This window comes from Aspergillus homomorphus (assembly GCF_003184865.1).
Source record: "Aspergillus homomorphus CBS 101889 unplaced genomic scaffold BO97scaffold_46, whole genome shotgun sequence".
Taxonomy (NCBI): domain Eukaryota; kingdom Fungi; phylum Ascomycota; class Eurotiomycetes; order Eurotiales; family Aspergillaceae; genus Aspergillus; species Aspergillus homomorphus.
Genome location: NW_020291932.1, coordinates 173765 through 195667, shown reverse-complemented (window position 1 = coordinate 195667; position 21903 = coordinate 173765). Strand labels below are relative to the sequence as shown.

Here is a 21903-nt window from a genome sequence, read left to right as displayed (position 1 = left end):
TCTTTTCTTTATTCATGATTCGGCTGTGATTATCACTGAAGTCCCATCAGTCTCCCCATATCCGATGTGCGATGCCTGAAGTCTACGACGTAGCAATTTGAGGAGCTGTTCTGTTACTTACTGCATACAGAGTATACATACAAGCGTGGCACTATCTACATGCTCCACAAAGCCTTATCTAGTCATGTCTAACTATCCTCCACCATCCTCCTTTGCGGGTCAAAATTATACACCACCTCAGTGGCCCTCGAGCTCGACCCCTTCGACGTCCATACCTTCCTCACTTCCTCATCATCATTTCGTTTGTCCCCAGAACCATCATATCATTCCAGCGTCGCACGATGGTGCTGCGCTTCCTGGTGACTACAATCAAGGCAGCCATATGGCCAACGCACATCTGCCGGGGCTGGGCGGTCCAAGCGCGTCTGGACAATTACCCCCGCCACCATTCGGCTTCATGGCCCCATTTACGCCTTCACAATTTCCTCCTCCACCATTTCCTCCTATGCCGCTGCCACCATTGCGATACCCATCCATCCAAGCGCCTTCCGCCCCTGGCCTGGTGCATCCGACTGGCTACCATTTGAATGAGCCACAAACCCGCCTTGCTCAAGAAGGTCCCACCCCAGCAGGCTCGCAGCTGGCTAGCACAACCAGCTCCAATCCAAACCCCGACCGGGAAGAAGGCGAGCTCACCGATGGAGATGACCCGCCATCACAATCGAGACAATCCGAACCGGCCCCAGTACCCTCATCAGGAGATTCGAATGATGTGCCAGAGCACTTAAAAGGGAACGGAAAAGTCAGGAGCATGCGCGACCGTTTATCAAATTTCTCCGGTGCCGCACATCCGAAGACTTCAGTTCCTTCCGTGCCTTTCTCATCATCCCAAGTCGCCGGAAAAGGAGGTTCGAATGTAACAAGCACTGAGGGCTCGTTGGAAGATCACTCGTCATCTCGGAGCAGCGGATCTCGTATGTGACTCACCATTCATTCCTTTGACTTAAACTTGCTGACAATCTGACAGCTTATAATCCTGCCCTTACAATGCCTGCTGAGTCCCCCCTCTCGAACTCTCCGGGCGAGACAACAACCAACGATGCGACCGTCACTCACTTGGACCGAATGTCAAACTGGAAGCCCGCAACTCAGCTACGCTTGCAAGCAAAAGGGGCGCTTTTGAGCTTGGCTCCTCACAATATCCGCTACAATGAATTGGTGGGAGAAGGCATCGACCCTTGTGTTCTCCGTCAACTCTACGAAGAAGTTGGAATCAAAATTCCTACTCCGCAACCTGATGTTGATTCGACACCCCCTTCTAGTTCTATTTCCAGCAAGGTTGGGAATGATGCAGAGCATGAATCAGCTCAAGAAATGGGTGATAGTATGGTATCTCAGAATAAGGCCGCCGCGCAGCAAGACCTCGGGGAGGCCGTCACTCCTCCAACTGCGGCACCACAGGCTGTAACAGGAAAACCAATGGAGCGGAAAGAAGTCATTGCCCGAATGCTTGCCGCGAAGAAGGCGAAGACCTCTACACCCGTGCCACTACAAACCGAAGCTGCAAAAGAGATCGCGGCTGCCCCAGGTTCAGGCGTCCCTGAAGCTGGCGAGACAATGACACTCCCATCGCGCGAGGCTCCTGCGAAAGAGAAAGAAGCGCGTGTCAAAGAGAAGAATAAGGCTCAAACTGAACTTGCCCGACAGAGAATTGAACAGCTCAAGAAACAAGGGTTGATGAGGTCACTGCAGAAACCGCAGTCTGACCCTACGCCATCTGAGCCAATCGATCAAAACAGCAGCAGTAGTCAGGAGACTCCGCAACCCACAAACTTGCCTCCGATTCAGCATCCTTTGCCGGAGCGCCCACCGGACCCCGAACCTTCACCACAATCCCGTATACCAGGACTTTTTATGACTGAGGAACAAGAGCCTGATGCTACGGAAGATATGGATGCCACGCCAGTCGAGCATGCCATGGATACGGACACGCAACCCCGTGTCAATCAACGCAAAAGGCCACGAGCTTCTGACTTTGATGAGCCAATTCCTATGCCTAAGAAATCATACAGTAACGGTGCAAACTATGCTGTCGCTGAACCTGCGAGGCTTGTCATTGATATCAGTGACGACGAATTTTACGGAGACGATGAAATTGACAGTATGGAGGTCGATTTTTTGGTAGGCAATGTGTCGCAGGATGGTGAGGCAATTCTTCGAAGTACTCCAACAATGGCTCTGGATACATTACCGCAGCGGCCAGCAACATCCCTTAGCCAGGGATTCTCTACGTCTGTGACACCTAATGGACGGAACTACGATCAAGAGCATCAGGAACATTTACGCCGAAAGGATCTGGAAATCAAAGCGATGCACCGTCGGATTGCTGAACTTGAGGAGCGGAAGAAGGCAAAGCTGGCAGCGAGCCGCACTCAATCCCCTCGTGCCGTGGACGGGCCAGTTCCACCTGCCAATCCAATGACCGCTGATGTCGCCACCCCGGACCATGAGGTGCTCGAGCTTGCAGAGGCTTCATCCCAACCCATCGATACCACATCTCCTCTCCCGAAAGACCCTCATCAGTTGGAAATGATGAGGGCTAAAATCTTAAGAAAACAGGAGATTGAATCCGGCATTCCCGCCTTGGATCATCAGATAGACAAATCCGAAGCGAGGCTGGTCGAAGTGAAGCAGGAAGAAAATGCTCTTGTGGCCGAAATTGCCAAGGGCAAAGAAGGTCGCCAGCAGCTGCTGCATGAACTACAAGCTCTTAGCCAGGAATTGCAAGGCGTCACGCTTGGTGACATAGAGTTAGCTCTACGTCAAACGCAAAACGAAGATATCGCAGGTCCCAATTCTCATGGTAAGTTTCATTGCATCGCGCTTCATTGTTCACAAGGTAGAATACTGTCTGACGAAGGTGATCCGCCGACTAAATCGTGTGTAGCAACCACCCACGAACTGCCTCCTCGTCCCAATACAGAACAAATTGCAGATGCACCAAATCCTCAACCGCCCGTCCAGGATGAAATCGGACCTGCAATAGACTCTGCGCTTCATGCGAAAGCTCCAATTCCCAACTCCGAACTCGAAAAAGACACCATTATGGATGACGTCCACGAAGAACAGATGGCTACTTCATCGTCAGATTCAATGAGTTCTTCGATGGACGAATCCAGCGATAGCGATAGCGAAAGCGACGATCCTGCTTCCGTCGAATCCGAAGCTTCTGTCTCACAAAGCCCTGCGCCAGCTACTGTGGAGCCCGAAGTCCTGGACGAACAAACTGGAGAGATCGAGCAGGAGAAACCGGTCGATTTGGACTCGAACAACCCCTCGCTAGAGCTCTCACAATTGACTAATCCCGAGTCTCAGGTCAATACCGCGTCTGATGAGCACATGGATGAATCAGCGCCTGAATTACTAGAACGAGGGTCCCGTGAATCGTCTGTTTCAGATGCATACGAGCCACCAGAGCCGGAGATGACTGCAAGCCCAGCCGGTTCCACCTATTCGCCCCCTTTTAGTCCTGCATCTCCCGGTCCTGTTGAACCGACGGACGACTCCGAGTCTCCTTCAAATGAGGCTATCAAGGCCAGTGAGCCGCTAACTGAAACTGACCAGGGCCTGGGTGTTTATCAACCACGGAATCTTGCTCGAATCAGCCCTTTGGATGTGCGAGGCTCCTTTATGACAGAGAGTAAATTGATGCTGACGACTTATAGAACGAGCGGCATTCCGTCGAAAGCCGTACCACATTCACCCAGTACGAAAGTCCGCTAAAGCAATTCAAGGCTTACCGCTACCACCCAAGCTATGTTGATAATGTTGCAAACGGCTATCGTTCTCTGACATATAGTCATAACATTGACCCGATGAAATACCTCTGTCCTTTTGAGGTGGCTGGCGGGATCTGCAATGATCGATCCTGCGAATTCCAACACTTCCGTGACATGTCTCTTAGCGGTGCGTCGACAGACTCAAACCATGTTTTGGAACACTTCTCCCTGATGACCTGAACATTGACTTTGTCCTCTGTGGCTTTTGTTACATGTGTTCATTGCTTATGGCCCTTTCCCTTCTTCTTTCCTCTCTGCCTTCGTCATCTTCTTGTCCTCCCACCTCTTGCCTCCTTCTGTTGGTCGGATTTGCACTGCGCGGATGCTGACACACAGGCTTGTTAACCTTGACAGATGACAAGATCCTGGTCCAGATGGGATCCCTCCGCGAGGGCAAGACCCCAGAAGAAAAGGACGAATACATTGCCGGGTTGAAGCAAATCATCAACGACATGCGGCGCGACAAGGTGAAAGATTTTAGCACCGTGGCTGCGGAAATAGCCGCATACCGTAGACGCTTTCTTCAAGACCCTTCGCGGATCTTGCCATTGTAACCCACGACATGGAGCCTTCATCCGTCAGGCGTCCTCGTTCAATGAACAAGGTGAGATGCCGAAGCAATCATACACATATGGTCCAAGCCAGTCCGGCAAAGGCCGTGCAGATAAATGCCCACCGCTGGCCGTACCAGCAATGAGCTGTACATGACAGTTCCCATCCCGTCGCCTACTTTTCTTTCTTACAGGAAGAGGAAGCTTCCCCCCTTCATCACCATCCTCGATTATTGACTAGCAATTCCGGCGTTCCTTGAAGTTAGAGGTCTGGCATCTCTTACTGAGCGATCCCCAGGGGCATCGCGCTGTTACCTTATCTACTTTTTTTGCTACTTGGCAGATAAAAGCACGAGCCCGGCGTTGGACGGAATCTTCCTTCTTGAACTTCTTTTATTTCCCCTTATAAAGCAACGGGCGTAAAGCGACACCCCTGACCACCCGACAGCAAACGTGGAGTCGGACATTGGCCCAGCGAGGAGTTGGCAACGCAAGTAGTTGGCCAAGATTCAATGGAGTGGGATGAGGATGAGATGCTATATTGCTCACTTGACACTAGTCGAGGTAATAGGGCTGTGCAGTAGGATAGGATGAGTACAATACATCATACATACATCGTTCAATGTTTAGTGAAACCTGGATTTATCTCCCTTTGAGTTCCTGAGTGGTCAAACCTCTAGCACTTGGCATGCAATCTGCCTTGTCCCACATGGAGCGATCCCTTGAACCTAAGTACTAAGTACAAACATGTTTTATCTATCTCTCTAGTCCTCTTAGTTCAAGTTCCCTGGGCCCAGCCTTACTACGCTACGTCAGTCCCACCTTCCAAGCTGAACAAGCGACACAGCCGCCTTCGCGTGGAGCTGCCCAGCCGGGCGTCTAGCGGTTAGTGGGCTGCGGTAAGTGGTAGTCTATGGAGTGGTAAAAGGTTGTAGATAATTAGCGTCTATCTAGTGAGTTGTCGCGCGCCCAATTAGTTTCACCGTGGACTATCCGCGGGCGTCCGTCCACCTGCACAAGCCCGCCGGGCGGGCGGCGGGTGAAGGGCAATTGAAACTTGAACTAACTGCCAAACAGAGTGAAGCCCAGGCAAAGCGAACCCGAGCCCCGGACCCCTCCCCTCGCCCATCAGTGATACCCCGGGGGATGGAGCATAGCACCGTGTTCATTGCCTGGCGCAACCGCCCAGGCCCGGGCACCAACCTACCCCTGTCCCCTGTCCCCTTGGTTCCCGGGGCGTATACATACATACAGCAGTGCCAGCACAGTACCTAGTATTAACCACGGTACCTCCGCAAACGGGCACACGGGGCACCAGCTGGAGCACTGCGTGATTTTTCCCTTCCCGAAATCCAAATATTCTCAACTAGTAACTATGGTACAGTTAGAAAGCAATCTATATCCCTCAAATATTCCCACCACTAGTCCTAAGGTACAGTACCTACTCGTATATCCCTCAATCTAACCTCATCCCAAATCCACATATATCCCTCACTCAAACCTCAGAATCGCCGACGGCCATTTCCACATACTAGGTAGTCTAGACTTACATCATGGATCCGACCCATCCCGTCTGCAATCGTGGCAGTGTAAATGGTATTCAATAGACTTGCGGTGCTATTCCTGACTAGCCTAGTCTAGCCTAGTCTAGCCGCGTCCGTAGAACCTGTGTGCTGCGCTGGGTATTGTTGAGTCAGTCCCGTCGGGTCAGGTCACTGGGTTTACTATCGTGATGAATATTCGATCGGGGAACTAGGGTTGGAGGTACGTAGCTACGTAGGCATCGAAGCTATAGGCGGGTGAGGAGCAGTATGATTGGTTGGATGGATGGTATATGTGTTAAGTTATGCAGGTGGACTGAGTCATCTTTGGTCCTGTGACTTGGGCTTTGAGTCAGGGACGGAGGTACGATACATGAGAGGGAAGGTGTTCGTCATCGGCGTCATTGTTATTGTTGTTTTGGGGCCATGCGAGCAGGTGATGAGCTGGATTTTCTTGTCTTGAGATAAAAATAATTAATCGGGTGTATTAGGTAACACGGGCTTAGATGGTGGTTTACATTGAAGATAGAATTGTTTATTGTAGATATTAGATGCTGGAAGTTTGTATAACCTCAACAATAACCACGTAAAAGATAGGGGGAGCCAAGCACAACAGTGGTTCACAAGCCGACCCATAATCAATGATCGAAATGAGATGTTGAAGTAACACTGCACTGCACTGCACAGCATGCAGTCTAAAATTGGTGATGTCAAGGGAGCAGCTTAGCAAAGCACCGAAAACATGGAGAAACCCGGCAACAACTGAACTACATGTAGCATGGATGAGGGATGATGGATCAATGATGGCTATGGACGTGCCGCTGGGCGGGTAGGTACATGGGGTGGAGGTAGACCGGAGCTGAAACTGCCCTGTCCGCGGAACCTGCGTCTCATGTACCATAGCGGCGGCCCCCAAATTATCGTCCATAACGGTGGGGTCGTCGCACTCGGAGGGTGGGGTGGTTCCTCAGGGCTAAGCCATTCTACAGCGGAGACTCCCTATCTATTGCGGAGTCTTCCTTCAGTTTTCTTTGCAGATTACTAGGAGTAGTGGGCATCGATATTGTCCGTTCTGTTCCCCTTCCCGCTGTTTCCCCCTTTCTCGGAACGAAGTTCGTCCCCAAGTGTCCATTAATGCCAGTGCCAGTAGTAGTGCTGACAGGAGAAATCGGCGCAGAAACAAGACTTTTCCCTGTGCCTTGCGGTCGCGTGCAACGTGGTGGGCAGGGTATAATTGCTTGGCGCAGCGGTTCAGGAAGGATCATGGACATGGAGATATATTCATAGTAGCAACTGGCAACTCGTCAGACTGCATGCGGTCTAGTGGCGGATCATTTCGAGTGAGGCTCGAGCAAGGAACACGAATGAGGTAGCAGCCATTGCAGAAAGAGGCAGGGAGGTCAGATGTCTCACCGTCAGATTACCATATACGGGGCTATTAATCAATCGCTTCGCGGTTCAGGACCACTGGTAACGAAATGCTTACCAGTTCGGAGGGAGTGACGTCTGTGTTGCAGAGTACCATGCAATGATCAGCGCAGGCAAAAGAACACTCTGAAACTGACTAGAAGGGTGAGCATCCAGACGTTTCCTTTTGGCCCCCCTGGGGAGATGGTGTACCAGGAGGGAAGAAAAAACGTGGAAAGGAGCGTTAAGCCTAATCATATCAAGATCATGCCATGTGGCTTCCTCACCCCTCTTGTACCCAGCACGGAGAGACACATACGCCGTTTGACCCGTGTTCGGCATGATCCAAGAACCGAGTCAATCTGGATTGAGCAGAACGGCCCCAAACGACTGAATGTCAACAAGACTGCAACTGCCACCGAGAGCTGAATGGCGGGGCCCTTTACGCGACCCCACCAATGAAGACTGTTGCTCCCTCGACTGTGTATGCGGGCTCTGGTACATAGTACAACAGACGGTAGTTATGTGGTTAACTCCGACTGACTGACTAATAGACTAACTGTCTGTCTGTCAAGTTTCAAAACAGAAGCTGAACCTCGATCCACTATCCAAGCGAATCGAATGAGGGCAGACGTAGGAAGACAGCAACGCGACCGAGCGATCGCATCAAACCCGGAGAAAATCCAGTACCAAACCCAATCACGAAAGGTCCCACTCACAACCTCGAACCCACCAAACCTAAAGTACTACTCAGCCCTGCCGGCCACGACTCTTGGAATGCTTGGAAAAAACCGAACGGGGCACGACCACTGCACCTGTCATGCTTCTTCTGGCTGGTTGCTTATTCCCGCGTCGTATTCCAAAACGGTTAACCACCGCGCAGCCAGTCATCGGAGCTGAACAAATCCTGCGGCTGCGGCAATTGCGAGAAAGAGAGAGACCGCCAGTTCTCCCCCATTCATAGGGTTCAACGCATACAGATACCGAGAGAAAGGGCGGTGGGGGATTTTTTTTTTTTTTCTTTTTTGATGATGTTTAATTTTTTGGGGGATCCCGAGTCGTGTTGTGGCTGCATGATCTGCATGTACCCCCCCCCCCCCTTCAATCCATCATCATCCATGCTCTCTTCCTCTCTCTCACAGACTGTAACTACATAGTACACACCCCGTAACTAAGCCTCTTCTAAAGCCGATCCCTATCCCCTTTTCGCTTCCCCGACAACCCCAATCAACCAGTTAGGACGAAGCAATCCCGAACCAAGACTTTTGCGGCTCGGAGAGAAAAATCCAAATCATCATCATCATCATCATCATCATCAACACGCGATGCTATTCTAAGGTACATGTATACGAGAGAGAGACTGTGTCAAGCCTCAAGGGTCTAGTCCGGAAATACGGGGTTCGATATTCCTCAAAGCCACGTGCGGCGGTTGTCGCTGTCACTACGCAGTCACTACAGTGCCCTGTGTGCCCCCATGGTTCGGGTTCGGGCTCTTCCTCCTCCTTTCGCAAGGCTGTGTGGTGCTGTTGCTGCTATAATTATGCTGGATCATTACACATACACACGAAACTCGGACCGGTCGGTAGTGGTTGATCGGGTCTGACAAATGTTAGATACGACCGTTGAGGGTGAATTAATTAGTTGGACTGACTGGGCTTACAAACTATGCCAAAGGTCTGTCTGCTCTAAAACAAAACCCCATGTCAATCTGTCGTCATGGCCCGTGACCTGACCGGGGGTCCGGCAAGTCTAAATTAGTCTCTTGAATGATTATTATTGACGATCGGACTACGGAGTAAGTTTCAAGAGGACTTGCGAGGATAGGAGGTATGTAGCTAGACTACTACTGTAGATAGCGAGGGTTTCGGTTTTCCTGGGAAGTATAGTCTAGGCACTGTAGGCAGTAGATACGCCAGGCAACCAGGCGTCTCTGCCTACCAGCGGTGCGGGACCCCGGGTACCTTAGTAGAGTCACCTAGTAAATGGTACCTGGATTGCCGTGTCCCAGCACTAGCCCAAGTACAAGTATATCGTCCACCTACTATACATCCGTTGCTAATCAGGTGTCAAACTCGATCGGAGAAGTCGTTAGATTGATGAAGAATGTGTACATTTCATGTAAACCGAAATTCTAGTCTGACAAATCTGTAATAAAAACAATCTATAACGAGATAGAACAGAGGAGAAGGAGATCGTCAACCGCAAAACAAACAGAACAAAATCAACCCCCACGGCCCACCTAATTGCAAACTCCAAGGCGTTCCTCGCGGCTGCACGACCGACCAAGTCCCGCTTGCTCAATCGGGCAGCCGCCCCAGTCTAAGCCGTATATTTAGTACAGTTCTTCAAATCAACCAAATCAGACCAAACCACAACAGAAGTAATAATAATAATAAATAAAAAAGCTGACAGTAGGAGATGTATCATGGTATATGCACCCGCTCATGCAAGATCATCCAGTTCGAAAATTCCGGATTCAAAGAAAAGAAAATGTCGATAAAACGGCCCGTGACTCCCGGTCATGTCTGTTTCATGTTTCATGCAACTCATGATGAAATGAAAAACGCTCAAAAGACGTCAGAGAAAGAGAGAAAAAATGGAGAAAAGTTTGGCTTCGAGAACATAGCATAGCCTCTTTCTTGAGTCTGAACGCGATGGGTCTGTTAGCTCTTCTGCCCACCGAGTGTGGAGACTGGTTGGCGGTCCGCACCTTCAACCTCAACATAAGTCGTAAAAAACAATCATTTCACCGGCGTGCAGTTGGCGCACGCGACGTGCTGGCACATTACACAACGGGGCTGGTTCTGGTATAGTTTGGGACCATCCCCACATTGGCAGCAGAAGTACAGATTGCCGCGTGTCTGTGTTCGGTCCGCTGGCAGTGCCTGGCCGGCGAGTTCGTGAAGAGGACGCCGGACGTCACTGAAGACAGACATCGGCTGCGGACTCGGGGCTCGGCAGTTAAGTCTCGACGGCACCATGGCGAGGGAGTCTAATGAGTGTGCGCACACCGAGTGTGCTGGAGTAGAAGGGTACGGCGACATCTCGTGGCAGGTGTACAACGACATCTCCATGTCTCGACTGTCAACCGGGCAGTTGGGGCAGCGTGATTCACCACACTGGAGGCACTCTGTGTGGAGGTCGATCTGGTGAAGGCCGTGGAGACAAGTGCAGCAGGTCCAAAAGCCAGGCATGGTGGAATAAGTAGTTTGATAGATGGCTGAATTAAGTGGTGATATGGTGGATGTTGTTGAGGTCAAGCTTCGGTGGGAAGTAGAACGAAGACAGTGAATGAGTTGCAGGTGTGAATGAGTCTTGATGTTGGCTTGATTGACTGTATGTAGAAGATAGAGATCAACCCCAACCTGAGGACTGCGCCGTATTTATGCAATCTCAGGATGTCGCAACAAGTGAGAAAGTGAATAGACGCTAACGATGATTCAGACAAGGCGTCCTGACCTGCCATTGTGGCTGATCTCACAAAAAAAGCGCCCTTGGAAACTAGGCGTGTTCTTCATCTCAGTCATAAGCAGGTGCTATACCTGATCAGAGCCCGGGGCCATTTCAGAGTCGATCATCGTCAAGGTGGCTTGGCAATCCATTGCTTTTTGGGAATGGGGAAGGGGGTAAGGAAAGTGGGTGGAAAAGCCGGGACCGTTTTGCGGGTCGAACTATCAGCTGTCGAGTGTCTGTCAGTTGAATCATTCTGGAATAGCTTACTTGGAACATCGTAAGATATGAGCGCCAGTCGAGTTGAGTTGAGTCAAATCGCCAGGGTCCACCGGGTATCGTCGCAGTAGGCGGAACCCGATGAGGCTTGGAAATTGTCCGCCCGTTCCTCTACTACTCTCTAACTAATTATTCTCCCTTTCCCCCTTCCCCCTTCCCCCTTCTGGTCTCGGATCGAGGAAACCCACTCAATCAATTCAGTAACTACTCATTTATTTTTTCTGTTTAATTATTTTATTCTTTCCGCAGGTACTATCTTCCTCGTTACTCAACCTTTCTTGGCCGGTGTTCCGATTTGATAATGCTGCCTGGCTGAGGCCTTGTAAAGAGCTCCACCTTACCCAGGTCACCAGTGCCCTTCGATTCAGGCAACACTGCCCAGGAGATCGAGTTCTAGATGCGATGCGAATATGCATTCCAAGCTCTGACTCTGACCGTCTATCTCCCTTTATTTTGAGGGGATTGTTCTGCTTTGCCCGTGACGTTCTGTCGGTCAGTCTAAGCAGGCATCCGTGCTAGTTCTGCCTAAGCCCTCAACTCACTCGTTGCCCGTTGTGGCACATGCCTCTCCTATTCTTCCAATAATGACGTTGGTCAAATAAGTTACCCATTGCGATGACTGATCGCAGTTCTGACTAACTTCTCCATGCTTGATTATTGTTGACGCTTCCATCGGTTTCTCATCGGATTTGTGCCCTTCTTTCTCCTTCTTTCAGTTCTCGTGCTCGTCGCCGTTCTCCGTCTGTCTGTTTTTCCTCGGGGTCCCCGATTCAAGTCATGACGCTTGGCTATAGCTCCTCGTGTCTGGTGGCCTTGAAACCGACCAGCCCCATTTCTTCTCATCCATGATAGCAGATCGGTCGCAAGTGGTCACTTCTCATTCGACCTTGCCCGTTGGATGTTTTCGGTGCCCCGGCGTGCTCTGGAAGCCTTACTCCAGACTTCAGCTTTACTTGTCACTATTACTCATACTCATCCTCCCGGTATGCCGTTGTGTTGATCCCGTGTGACACCTTACAGAATTTCCCTTTTGCGCGTCATAGCTGGCGACTTCAATGGGGCGCGCGAAGCAGGATCCCAGCCGTTCCAAGAAGCCCATTGCGACTTGACTTTCGTCGCTCCCCACTTCCAGCTGTTAGTTGATACGAGGATGGCTCTCAGCTACATAGGCTACCAGCTGGGAGGGACTTTCCCCCTCATGTTGAAACAATCTGGTGAGGGGAAGACTTTGAATTGGCAGGCAAAAAGATATTGAAGCCTTTGTGAAGTGCGCGGACGGCTTATGGTCGAGGACGGGTCATAGTACCGATCGACCATCAGTTGAGCCGCATGACACGTGTGTCTGACGCTTGAGCCTCGATGTCATAACTCATACCCCGGGATAACGGTATTTGCAGGGATCGGGCGACACTCGGGGCCAAACATTCATTGTAGCTCAATCTTTTCGTCGTAGAGTAGTAGAGACACTATGACCCCACTGTCCTCACTTGAAGTAACATCAATTCTGTCCAGAAAATGGGATTGAATTCTTTTGGTGCTTGCTCTCTATCGAGTTATCGAGTGCCAACTTTCGTTATCTTCACGTGCCGTGGGTGCATGACATCATAGGCAGGTCGAATAGGATGTGTTTGCCTAGTTTGCAGCACCACGTGCCCGGTTACATCCAAGTTGACGAGGTTCCTGGAAATCCACTCCATCTCCACGGCTCATCGTCGTTCATCGTCGGGGCACCGCCAGGGCGATTGCCTTTTCTCTCTTCCCCTCTTCAGACCCCGACTGTACATACGTGTTGCTTGCTTAGACTTGAGAAAGAACATGGATACATTTGCAGAATAAAGCGACCGCTGCCGACCCCCTACTATTCTCCGATGCGGAGGTGCATAACCCGTCTTGCGGTCAACTTGCAATGGCGCGACCCGACAGGCGCATCAATCTAGCGGTCGCGAGGGCCATCCCCCCATTCCTATTATGTGTTTTTATATATGCATCTTACGCGGTCACCAAACCATTATGCAGTGAGTTTGTCCAGCGAGCGATATTTTGTTGGTTGGTGTCGGGTTTTGCTAAGCGTTTCTCCGAATCAGTTGACTACCTGATCCATCCCCTTTCCAAGTATGATCACGGCCGTCGAACGGGCGCGGGCGTCGCCATCCTCGTCATCTACTACATCCTCCTCCTAATCGTCCTGACCACCTATCTGCGACTCTTGCATACTGTGACCTGGAATGCCGGCCTGCTGCCGCGAAAGGCTACCCCGCCAGCAGACGACGCGCATGAACCACCCCACTCATCAGGTCGCCATCGTCGGAGAAGGAGGAGGCATCGACGGCACAGAAGTGCGGAGAAGACGAACACATTAGACAGAGATGTTGAGAGTGAAGCCGACTCAACTGTCGACGGGGACACCACGATTCCCTGGGACACAAATGGGTTGGAGAGCTTCTACACCAAAGACGTCTTCGTGTGCCAGCCAGATGGCCGGCCGTTATACTGCTCCACGTGTTGTCATTATAAGCCTGATCGGACGCATCATTGTCGGGAGGTCGACCAGTGCGTTCGCAAGATGGACCACTTCTGCCCTTGGTGAGGATTGCTGGAAAAGTTGAGAGTGTGGTTTTGGTGCTAACTAGTCGACAGGGTAGGAGGAGTGGTTTCCGAAACCTCCTTCAAGTTCTTCATTCAATTCGTGTTCTATACTATGCTCTATTGCATTTTTTGCTTGATAGTCTGTGCATTGTTTACTGCCGAAATAGAGCGCGAGGTACGGCCCCAGTCGAGCTTCATCCGAACCTACCACTAACTGATTATACTCCGGATAGACTGGAGGGGCTAATCCTCATTTGGCTGTTGGAATTGGATTGTGGGTTTCCATTACGCCTTTCGCGTACCTCAAAACACCACTAATGTACCATCTAGGAGCGGTCTATTTGGACTCTTCACTTTTGGAATGACCCTCAGCTCCTTACAGCTCGCCATGCTCAACCTCACAACGATCGAGAACATCAACCGTCGGTCGGCCGTCTGGACCTTGGCCATCCGCGTGCCGAATCACCTGCTCAGCAGACTGAACCCCGACTCCCGATGGGCTCCAACCTTCAACACCATCACCTATCCTTTACCCCCGATGCCCCTCACCCCAGAAGCCCAAAGAAACTACCAGCCGCCCGCGGGCGAGCAGCACATCTTCGCCATCCTCCAAACGCTCCCGGGCGAGAACCCCTTCGACCTCGGCAGCCCGTTTAGGAACCTCCAACAGGTGCTAGGCTATAAGGTCATCGACTGGTTCGTGCCGCTTAAGCAGAGTCCCTGCGCCGTGCGGACGGACTCCGACAGCTTTTTCGAGTTTGGCCCCGTGGTGTCAAGGCTTAAGCGAGAGGCCGGGCTCGAAAAGCCAGCTTTAGAGGAGGCTCGTCAATGACCGAGTGTGTTTGGAGCTCTCCAGTGGGGACGATAGTTTTGGTTTCAATAACACGTATTGCATGGAATTGGGATGCTTAATTTGGAGTCAGCCTGTGGCTGAGACTCTTATTCTTTCTCTTTAGGGTTATATATATTTTGTTTGGGTTCGGGTTGTCAGGAGCACCTGTCGGTTTGTTTGTGTATAGATGGTTATCGACCATTGGATTAATTCATAATGATCGACTTTCTGGAGCTGCTCTGTACATACAGTAATTGACGGCGTCTGCTCAGCAGTTCTGCTCATTGAAGGGCAAAGTAGAGCACTCAGTGCCAGTATCAAGTGGGCTTGAACAGGCACCTGCATGGGACGGGCACTGCAGATAACAGTACTGTACTGTACCTTCTCAATCAGGAAATGCCCCGCTTGACAGGAATTGCATCATCAACACCCAACTATGACCATTAACAACAAACCATCAACTTATATATGAACCTTATAATCCAATCATCCGCTCTACTCATAAACCCCCAAAACAAAAACCCAAAGATCATCATCAATAGCACCGCACCTGACACCAGAACCTCACCAACATAATCCCACCGAGCCACTCCAACTCACCCAAGACCCTCCCAAAATGGAACCACCAAAGCCCCTCCCTCTCCCCAAGACCATAACCTCAAGAATCATAAAAACCCGCTCCTTAAAAACCCACATTCTGGAAGCCGGCGCCCCAAATCCAACATCAAATCAAAAAACCCGCCCACTCATCCTCCTCCTCCACGGCTTCCCCGAACTCTCCTTCTCATGGCGAAGAGTCCTCCCACTCCTCGCCGAACAAGGCTACCACGCTGTCGCCCCCGACCAACGCGGGTTTGGGCGCACGACGGGCTGGGAGACAGCCACAGAAGACCTACACGCGTTCAGCGCGACGGCACTGGTGCGGGATATTGTGCTTCTGGTGTTTGCGCTGGGGTATACCTCTGTGCGATGCGTCGTGGGACATGATTGTGGGGCGGTGACGGCTGCGATGTGTGGGGTGGCGAGGCCGGATTTGTTTCGCTCGGTTGTGTTGCTCAGTCATCCTTTTGGGGGGATGCTGGGTTCCGGGGATGTTAGGGATGTCGGGGATGGGGATGGGGGTGCTGGGGCAGGGAAAGAAGACGTCCACTCGGCGCTGCGGGCGCGCGGCCGCAAGCACTACAAGTGGTACTATTCCACTCCCTCAGCGAGCGAGGATATGCTCCATGGCTCTGGTCCAGAGGGTGGTGGCGGGCTGCATGGGTTCCTGCGCGGATACTTCCATTTGAAGAGTGGGCGGTGGAGTGGGAATCGGCCGCGTGTGTTGGCGGGTTGGTGTGCCGACGAGCTCGTGCAGATGCCGTATTACTATGTTATGCCGGTCGACGCGACGATGCCGGAGGCGGTGGAGTTGCATATGCGTGAGGAAACGGAGGATGGGCTGCGTGCGTCGCGTGAGTGGCTGTCTGATGAGGAGCTTGCGGTATATGTGGAGGAGTTTCGTCGGACCGGGTTCCAGGGCGCCTTGAATTGGTACCGCGTGCGGACGGCTGAGGGTGGGAGGTATACGTGGGACACTGAGGTTTTCGCGGGTAGGAAGATCGATGTGCCTTGCTCGTTTGTGTCGGGGAAGCTTGATTGGGGCATTTATCAGGAGCCGGGGGCGCTGGAGAAGATGAAGGATGGGACGGTGTGTGGTGATTTTCGCGAGATGGTTCTGCTTGATGGTGTGGGACATTGGGCGCCGCAGGAGAGTCCGAAGGAGGTGGCGCAGGCTGTTTTGCGGCTGGTTGATAGTCTGTAATTATTTGATCAAGCCGGCGTGAAGTGAAGATAGCCGGTAGTTAGTATTATCTGAGAGGGTTCGGTCCCATGCTTGGAGCTACGGACCACGTGCGTCCTGCCGAGCCTTGGACACCGCACAAGCACCGAGTCGCACAAGTTCGGTGGTGAAGTTATTCAAGAATTGCATATGGATGATGACGCTCAGGGTAGGTGTTCGGATGGGGAACTTCTGCATCAGTTTGGGCACACCCCGTAGAGTGGTCATGAGGCGGGGCCCGAGAGGATTCTTCAGGACATTGCGGAATAGCGCCAGGACTGCAGTGACTGCATAGAATATGGCGACCCTATAGGGGACATCAGCATCCGTTTCCTTTCTCACACAGACACCGAACATAAGAACTCACCAGAAGCACTCCCCTGCGAGAACAGGCAATGCGGTCTCGAGGAACGAAAGCGTCGACTGATTGGCACCGTTGACCAGCATAGTACTGGAGACAATCTCCCTCGGCTGACCACCACGACACCTCTCAATAGCTTGGTGAATAATGGCTACGCAGTGATAGTAGGCAAGTCGCAACATGATCGCCTGTGTGTTCAACCCCGAACTGACGGGCGTTTCCTGGTTGAAAGACAAGGGGGGCCGGATATCCGGATGCAAGCTCAGCCTCCATTGTTCCAGTTCCTGGTCCAGACTCCGAATACTCGACAGGATGTCAGGAGCCGATTTCCTCGCGGTATTTGCCGAATAGAGAGCCTGGTAGACGTCCGATTTGATCATCGAGAGGCGCAGGTCGAAGGGGAAAAGAGGCACTGTGTCGTCGGTGTTTGATACTGTTTCCCGTTGCAGGTTGGCGTCTTGCATCTGCGCGTAATCCACGGGTAGAGTGAGATCACAGTGGGTATCATTGATGCACGGTGGCTGGCCGGTCCTCAGGCAAATGTCCTTGTCGAATGAGTAGCATAACCAGAACAGATCGCGCAGGTGATGTTCTGGTACACTTTTGTGATAATGGCTGTCAGACGGTGATGCTACGTGAGCACCAAGCTTGAATAGAAGGCGACTGGCTATGGAGACGGACACCGCTGCAGCTTGCAAGTCACCTAAGAAATATTGATGCTGAATCTGAGTGAATGGTCAGTGGGGATCGAGACGGGCGATAAGTGCGTCTCATGGAAGAAGAAAAAGCTCGCTTACAAGCATGATGATAGACTGCAGACCGCTGAGAGTCATCTCTTGAATCAGACTAGGCATGGAGTTCTGAGCGGCAAGGGCATAGGCCTCACAATCGTGGGCTTCGACCAGATTGTCATTGAGCCCGAACAGGAATACCACTGATAGCAACGCATAGACGCAGGATTTGGCACTCTCTGCACCAAAAGCATCCTCCGTTCCATAGGCAAGATCCAGGGTCTCTGTGAAGAGGGTCTTGCTTATCACGGGAAATACCCGACTCTGGAATGATGAACAGTACACGTCGACATACTTCTCAACCGTGGGTCGAGGCGGAAGTGCTGACGATGGAGGGTGTGACCTGAAGCCGTGGGCGGTGTTTGACCATGGAAGCTCAATTGCGTAGAGTTTGGCGTTGTCGACAGTTTCGCCGGTGCAGGCTTCAATCCAATTTCGTTCTTCCTCGGCTGTCATGTAGGTCCCATCAAGATACGCCATGGCCAAAGTGCCCCGTGCTGGCGTATCTGGGTTTTATTTAGCTTATAACTTAGGGTTCTGATCTCGGGGGTAGGGGACTACTGACTGCTATGAGCAGGGTGGATAAATATCGGCGGTGATTCTGCGACCTCCTCCGACTCGCGTGTGCTGCGAACACTTCTGGAGACAGATGAGACCATTGTGGAGATTGACGGAATTGCTCCTCAACATACCTCATATTCGTCCTAGGAACAAGCCTAGTGTATGTGCACGCAAGATTGTGGTGCAGGCACCAATTGCACTGCGGGGATTCTGCATCACATTTTATCTAAAGAAGCGTCAGACCCGAGAACAGTGATCGCTACACGAAGAGCATAGCAGCGGACAAATGCAAGCTCGTCACGGACGTTTGAGAAGAGTATTGATAAAGCGGACCTTTTTCTTGTAGCATGAATCGCATGCTCTGCGTCGGGCCACTTTAGATCGCGACGCAGTTGCTTTAGATCGAGCACTAGCCCGAGTGGGATTTCTCGCCATTTGCAAGAGGTCGAAAAATAACGGTAAGGTGTCACGCTGTGGACGAGACGAAGCTGATAGATGGATTCGTCGCGCGTTGTTGATACGAGTTGATAAAGACGGGTGAAATCCCGAAAATTCGGCTTCCCGCCTGCCACTTATCTAAGCCTGACTCAACCACTTTCACGACTTCAAGTTGTTCGATATTCTCGACTCCAGACAGCGCCATGGCCATATCTACATGAAGCTCAAGAATAAACTTGCAGACACCCGTATCTTGATAAGGAGATGCGCTTACTAATCAATTTGACCAGAATCACAAACCTCACCATCTAGGGATGTGCTTTACTAGGATATGCCTCTCGAAGTAATAATTGCCGGTAATCATACATCAAGTTGACTTTCGACCTAGTCGCAGACGCGTACTAAAACAATATCGTAGAATACAGAACGTACATCTCAATCTCGATAAAAATACACTAGGCGCCAACAGGCGCCTTCACAATCCCGTAATTTCAAGAAGCCACCTTTCCTCAGCCAGACCTCGCACTTAGACACCGAACCGAAACTCCCGGACCTTCTTCTGGTAGTAGAACGAAGCCAACAGACCGGTGACACCGAGAACCAGGGGCATCGGGGCCTTGGCCCGAGTCTTGATGATCCGAGGGATCGCAGAACCCAGCAGGACGATGCTGTTTCCCAGGGCAAGCTCCGTGCCGTAGTCCTTATTTTCCTTGATCAGATAGCCTGGGAGTAGAGTCAGTCCTAGCCCTGGGGAAATCCATTGCGGCGTTTTCTTGCTTACTTACCTGAGAATCCGTAAGATAGACCCAGACCAACACCGGCGATCAGGGAAGGAGTAGAGCCTGTGCGCATGTATCCTGCGATACCTCCGACGGGTACTTTTTGGGGAGTATTAGTAGGCGGATACACCTATTGTAGACATCCCTGTTGAGCCTAGGTGGAGTGCTTACGGAGAGCAGCGAGCGTGAAAGAGGGGTGTTCAGCCATGTTGACGAATGGTTCGAGATGAAGAAGGTATAGTGAGGTAGAGCGCGCAAATGCTGGTTTGTTGACGGTGAAAGGATTGTTCATCCATCCATTTAAGCATCATGCGATTCCAGTTTATCATTCAGGTTAGTCCGGAGTTCCGGTAGACTAGCCCCAGTTGGTTAGTCTGTGTGGAGAGTGAAGGTGAAGGCTCCGATTACTAAGCGGTCAGACCTCAAGAAATTCTGGAGTAGGCAATAACTTAATATATCTTTAAAAGAAATCTAACATATTAGCTCAAAGGCACCAAGAGAGCTTCTTTACCACCACGGCCTGTACCATCAGTTCGCAGGTGAGCCTTCGAGCTTCTAGAAGATGGACCCAGAGGGCCGGCGGGGTGCGTCCACTGCGTCTCATGCGAGCAATCAGCGATAACGAGAACAATGGAAAAGTTATTTGGGCTTTATCTCTAATCTATCTGGAACCCAAATAGGGACCAGTGGGTGAAGCTCCAACTAACTGCAAGGTCCCATCGGAGAGCATGACGACCCGCGGGGAAAGAATAAACCCGAGATCAATGCGGCATGGCAAACCAGCACAGGCATCTACCAGTCACCGAAAGAAAGTCAATTAAGCATAAAACATATGAATAGATCCCGATCTCAACCCTTAATCAAGCCAATGACTTTTCAATCTGAGTAGATTACAGGAACACTGAACTTCAGCTCCAAGCAAGCAAGCACAAGGGAACTTTATACTCGTACACCCCCACCAACCCAGTCAATCACAATCACAATCACAATCACAATCACCCCCACATCCCGCCCCGCACCGCAAGCGCATCTCCAATTTTTTTCCCAGCCAGCAAATCCTCCTCCCCCAAATCCAATCCAATCCCAAATCCCAAGACAAGACAAAAGAAAAAAATGCCACACACGAACCGCAAAAAGAAACCCCCAAGCTCCAGCGCAAGCAAACGCACCCAAATCACCGACGAAACCGGCTGGACGCACGTCACAACAACCGGCAACGCGCACCGAGCACGCCGCCAACACCACCCACCACAACCCTCCGATACCCCTACCCCTCCACCCAAGATCAACAACAACAGCAACAGCAACAGCAACAACACCAAAAACACGGAAATCCCAAACCCAAACCCCCTCCTCCAACCCGCCGAAGCCCCCAAATCACTGACCCTACCCGCCCTGCAAACGCAATACCGCGCCCATTTCGAGAAATGGATTGCTTCGGAGACGGCCGCGACGTTGAGGGGGACGGTTCGAAGGGAGGTAGCACAACAGCGTGAAGGACAACCAGATACTACATCCTCCTCGGGATCAACATTATCACACAGACAGGGAACCCCAAGAATCACAAATATAATCTGCATCGGCCTGGGTAGTCCGAGCGGATTCCTCCGCGGAGGATGGGTGGATCGTCGGAGTGTCTCGCTGTATCAGCTGTGCGCGCTGATGAGTGTGGTTGAGTGTTTTGGTATTTATCCTGTTTCCTTTTCATCGTGAATCCTATTCCTCTGGATATACTATCGTGGGAGTGACCCCTGGTCATTTAGGTCGCTGGAGCCTCCCCTCCCCCGCTGCACCCCCCCCTGGCCCCTCCCATATCAGACTAATTTCTATCCATCCAAGGACACCCCCTCGCAAGAGAGAATTGAAAAGAATAGAAAGGGAGACTAACAAACCACCACATCTACAGCCCCAAACACCACAGCCCAAGACGCCACCACAACGACCCCAACCCCCACACAAAAACCAGAACAAGAACATGAACCAATCCCCGGAAAAGCACCCCTTCCAATCTACGCCCAAGACCCCGTCTTCAACGAGCTCGACCGCTCCCTCCTAACAACACTCGGAATCACCGTCGTAGAGCACCCAACGGGATTCGAGAAAGTGGAGGCCGGCGGATCGCTCCTGTTCTGTCCGGGAGCAGAGAAGACGCATCTCGAGTTGTTGCTGGCGCAGAAGCCGGCGTGCGTGGTGGGGGGACCCTTGGAGGAGACAATGGAGTCTTCTTCTTCTGGGGACATTGCTCGGTTTGTGACAGCCACCGAGTCGGTGCGGTTACCGAGGTTTGAGGAGATGAAGGAGGCGTTTTGGGGGATGAGGGTTTATTATCCCCGGACTGATGATCATGATCATGGAGTTGAGGAGTGACTGAGTCAGTGGGGTTGGGCGACAGGGTCGCGACTCGAACATACAGTATACCTCCTAAGAATACAGCGAGGCCCAGCTGACTCCAGCATCGCATATAGATGATATTTGCAAGTATTCTTCGATGGCTTAAGACCATCATCACTATCAACAAATTATATACAGACACTCTCAATAACGCCCCCAGCATAACATGGAGCAACATGCCAGTCCGACCTATCCTCGACAGCCAAAGACAGCACAGACACCCTCACATCGGTCCAACAAGATAATCAGGGAACAAACACCGCAAAAAGATCAAA

At 51.5% G+C, this 21903-nt stretch overlaps 7 protein-coding genes across 7 annotated transcripts; 4 read left to right on the top strand and 3 right to left on the bottom strand.

The window, feature by feature from the left end:
- Positions 1–184: 184 nt before the first annotated feature.
- Positions 185–4393, top strand: BO97DRAFT_428247 (uncharacterized protein; the record flags this gene model as incomplete). The annotated part of the gene is made up of 5 exons (XM_025697270.1): positions 185–974; positions 1028–2863; positions 2948–3675; positions 3726–3966; positions 4194–4393. The coding sequence occupies 5 exons, from the start codon at positions 185–187 to the stop codon at positions 4391–4393; spliced, it is 3795 nt and encodes a 1264-aa protein (XP_025547754.1).
- A 5234-nt stretch (positions 4394–9627) lies between these two features.
- BO97DRAFT_408273 (uncharacterized protein) lies at positions 9628–10782 on the bottom strand. The gene is made up of 2 exons (XM_025695818.1): positions 10049–10782; positions 9628–9983 (listed from the first exon to the last, which is right to left on the bottom strand). The coding sequence occupies exon 1, from the start codon at positions 10530–10532 to the stop codon at positions 10080–10082; it is 453 nt and encodes a 150-aa protein (XP_025547753.1). The 5' UTR covers positions 10533–10782; the 3' UTR covers positions 9628–9983; positions 10049–10079.
- A 1996-nt stretch (positions 10783–12778) lies between these two features.
- Positions 12779–14655, top strand: BO97DRAFT_376366 (DHHC family palmitoyltransferase). Its single transcript, XM_025693015.1, has 5 exons — positions 12779–13082; positions 13152–13650; positions 13705–13828; positions 13887–13927; positions 13984–14655. Exons 1-5 carry the CDS (start codon positions 12974–12976, stop codon positions 14483–14485), a joined length of 1275 nt encoding a protein of 424 aa, XP_025547752.1. The 5' UTR covers positions 12779–12973; the 3' UTR covers positions 14486–14655.
- Positions 14656–14922: 267 nt separating this feature from the next.
- BO97DRAFT_472963 (alpha/beta fold hydrolase) lies at positions 14923–16416 on the top strand. The gene has a single exon (XM_025700195.1). The coding sequence runs from the start codon at positions 15102–15104 to the stop codon at positions 16287–16289; it is 1188 nt and encodes a 395-aa protein (XP_025547751.1). The 5' UTR covers positions 14923–15101; the 3' UTR covers positions 16290–16416.
- BO97DRAFT_201444 (transcription factor domain-containing protein) lies at positions 16329–18360 on the bottom strand. Its single transcript, XM_025690530.1, has 6 exons — positions 18326–18360; positions 18152–18246; positions 18025–18098; positions 17466–17965; positions 16675–17393; positions 16329–16614 (listed from the first exon to the last, which is right to left on the bottom strand). The coding sequence occupies exons 2-6, from the start codon at positions 18154–18156 to the stop codon at positions 16368–16370; spliced, it is 1545 nt and encodes a 514-aa protein (XP_025547750.1). The 5' UTR covers positions 18157–18246; positions 18326–18360; the 3' UTR covers positions 16329–16367.
- A 435-nt stretch (positions 18361–18795) lies between these two features.
- BO97DRAFT_446079 (TMEM14 family protein) lies at positions 18796–19513 on the bottom strand. The gene is made up of 3 exons (XM_025698612.1): positions 19409–19513; positions 19244–19336; positions 18796–19181 (listed from the first exon to the last, which is right to left on the bottom strand). Exons 1-3 carry the CDS (start codon positions 19443–19445, stop codon positions 18985–18987), a joined length of 327 nt encoding a protein of 108 aa, XP_025547749.1. The 5' UTR covers positions 19446–19513; the 3' UTR covers positions 18796–18984.
- Positions 19514–20350: 837 nt separating this feature from the next.
- On the top strand, positions 20351–21604 carry BO97DRAFT_480537 (SRR1 family protein; the record flags this gene model as incomplete). Its single annotated transcript, XM_025700762.1, has 2 exons — positions 20351–20921; positions 21144–21604. 2 exons carry the CDS (start codon positions 20351–20353, stop codon positions 21602–21604), a joined length of 1032 nt encoding a protein of 343 aa, XP_025547748.1.
- Positions 21605–21903: the final 299 nt, after the last annotated feature.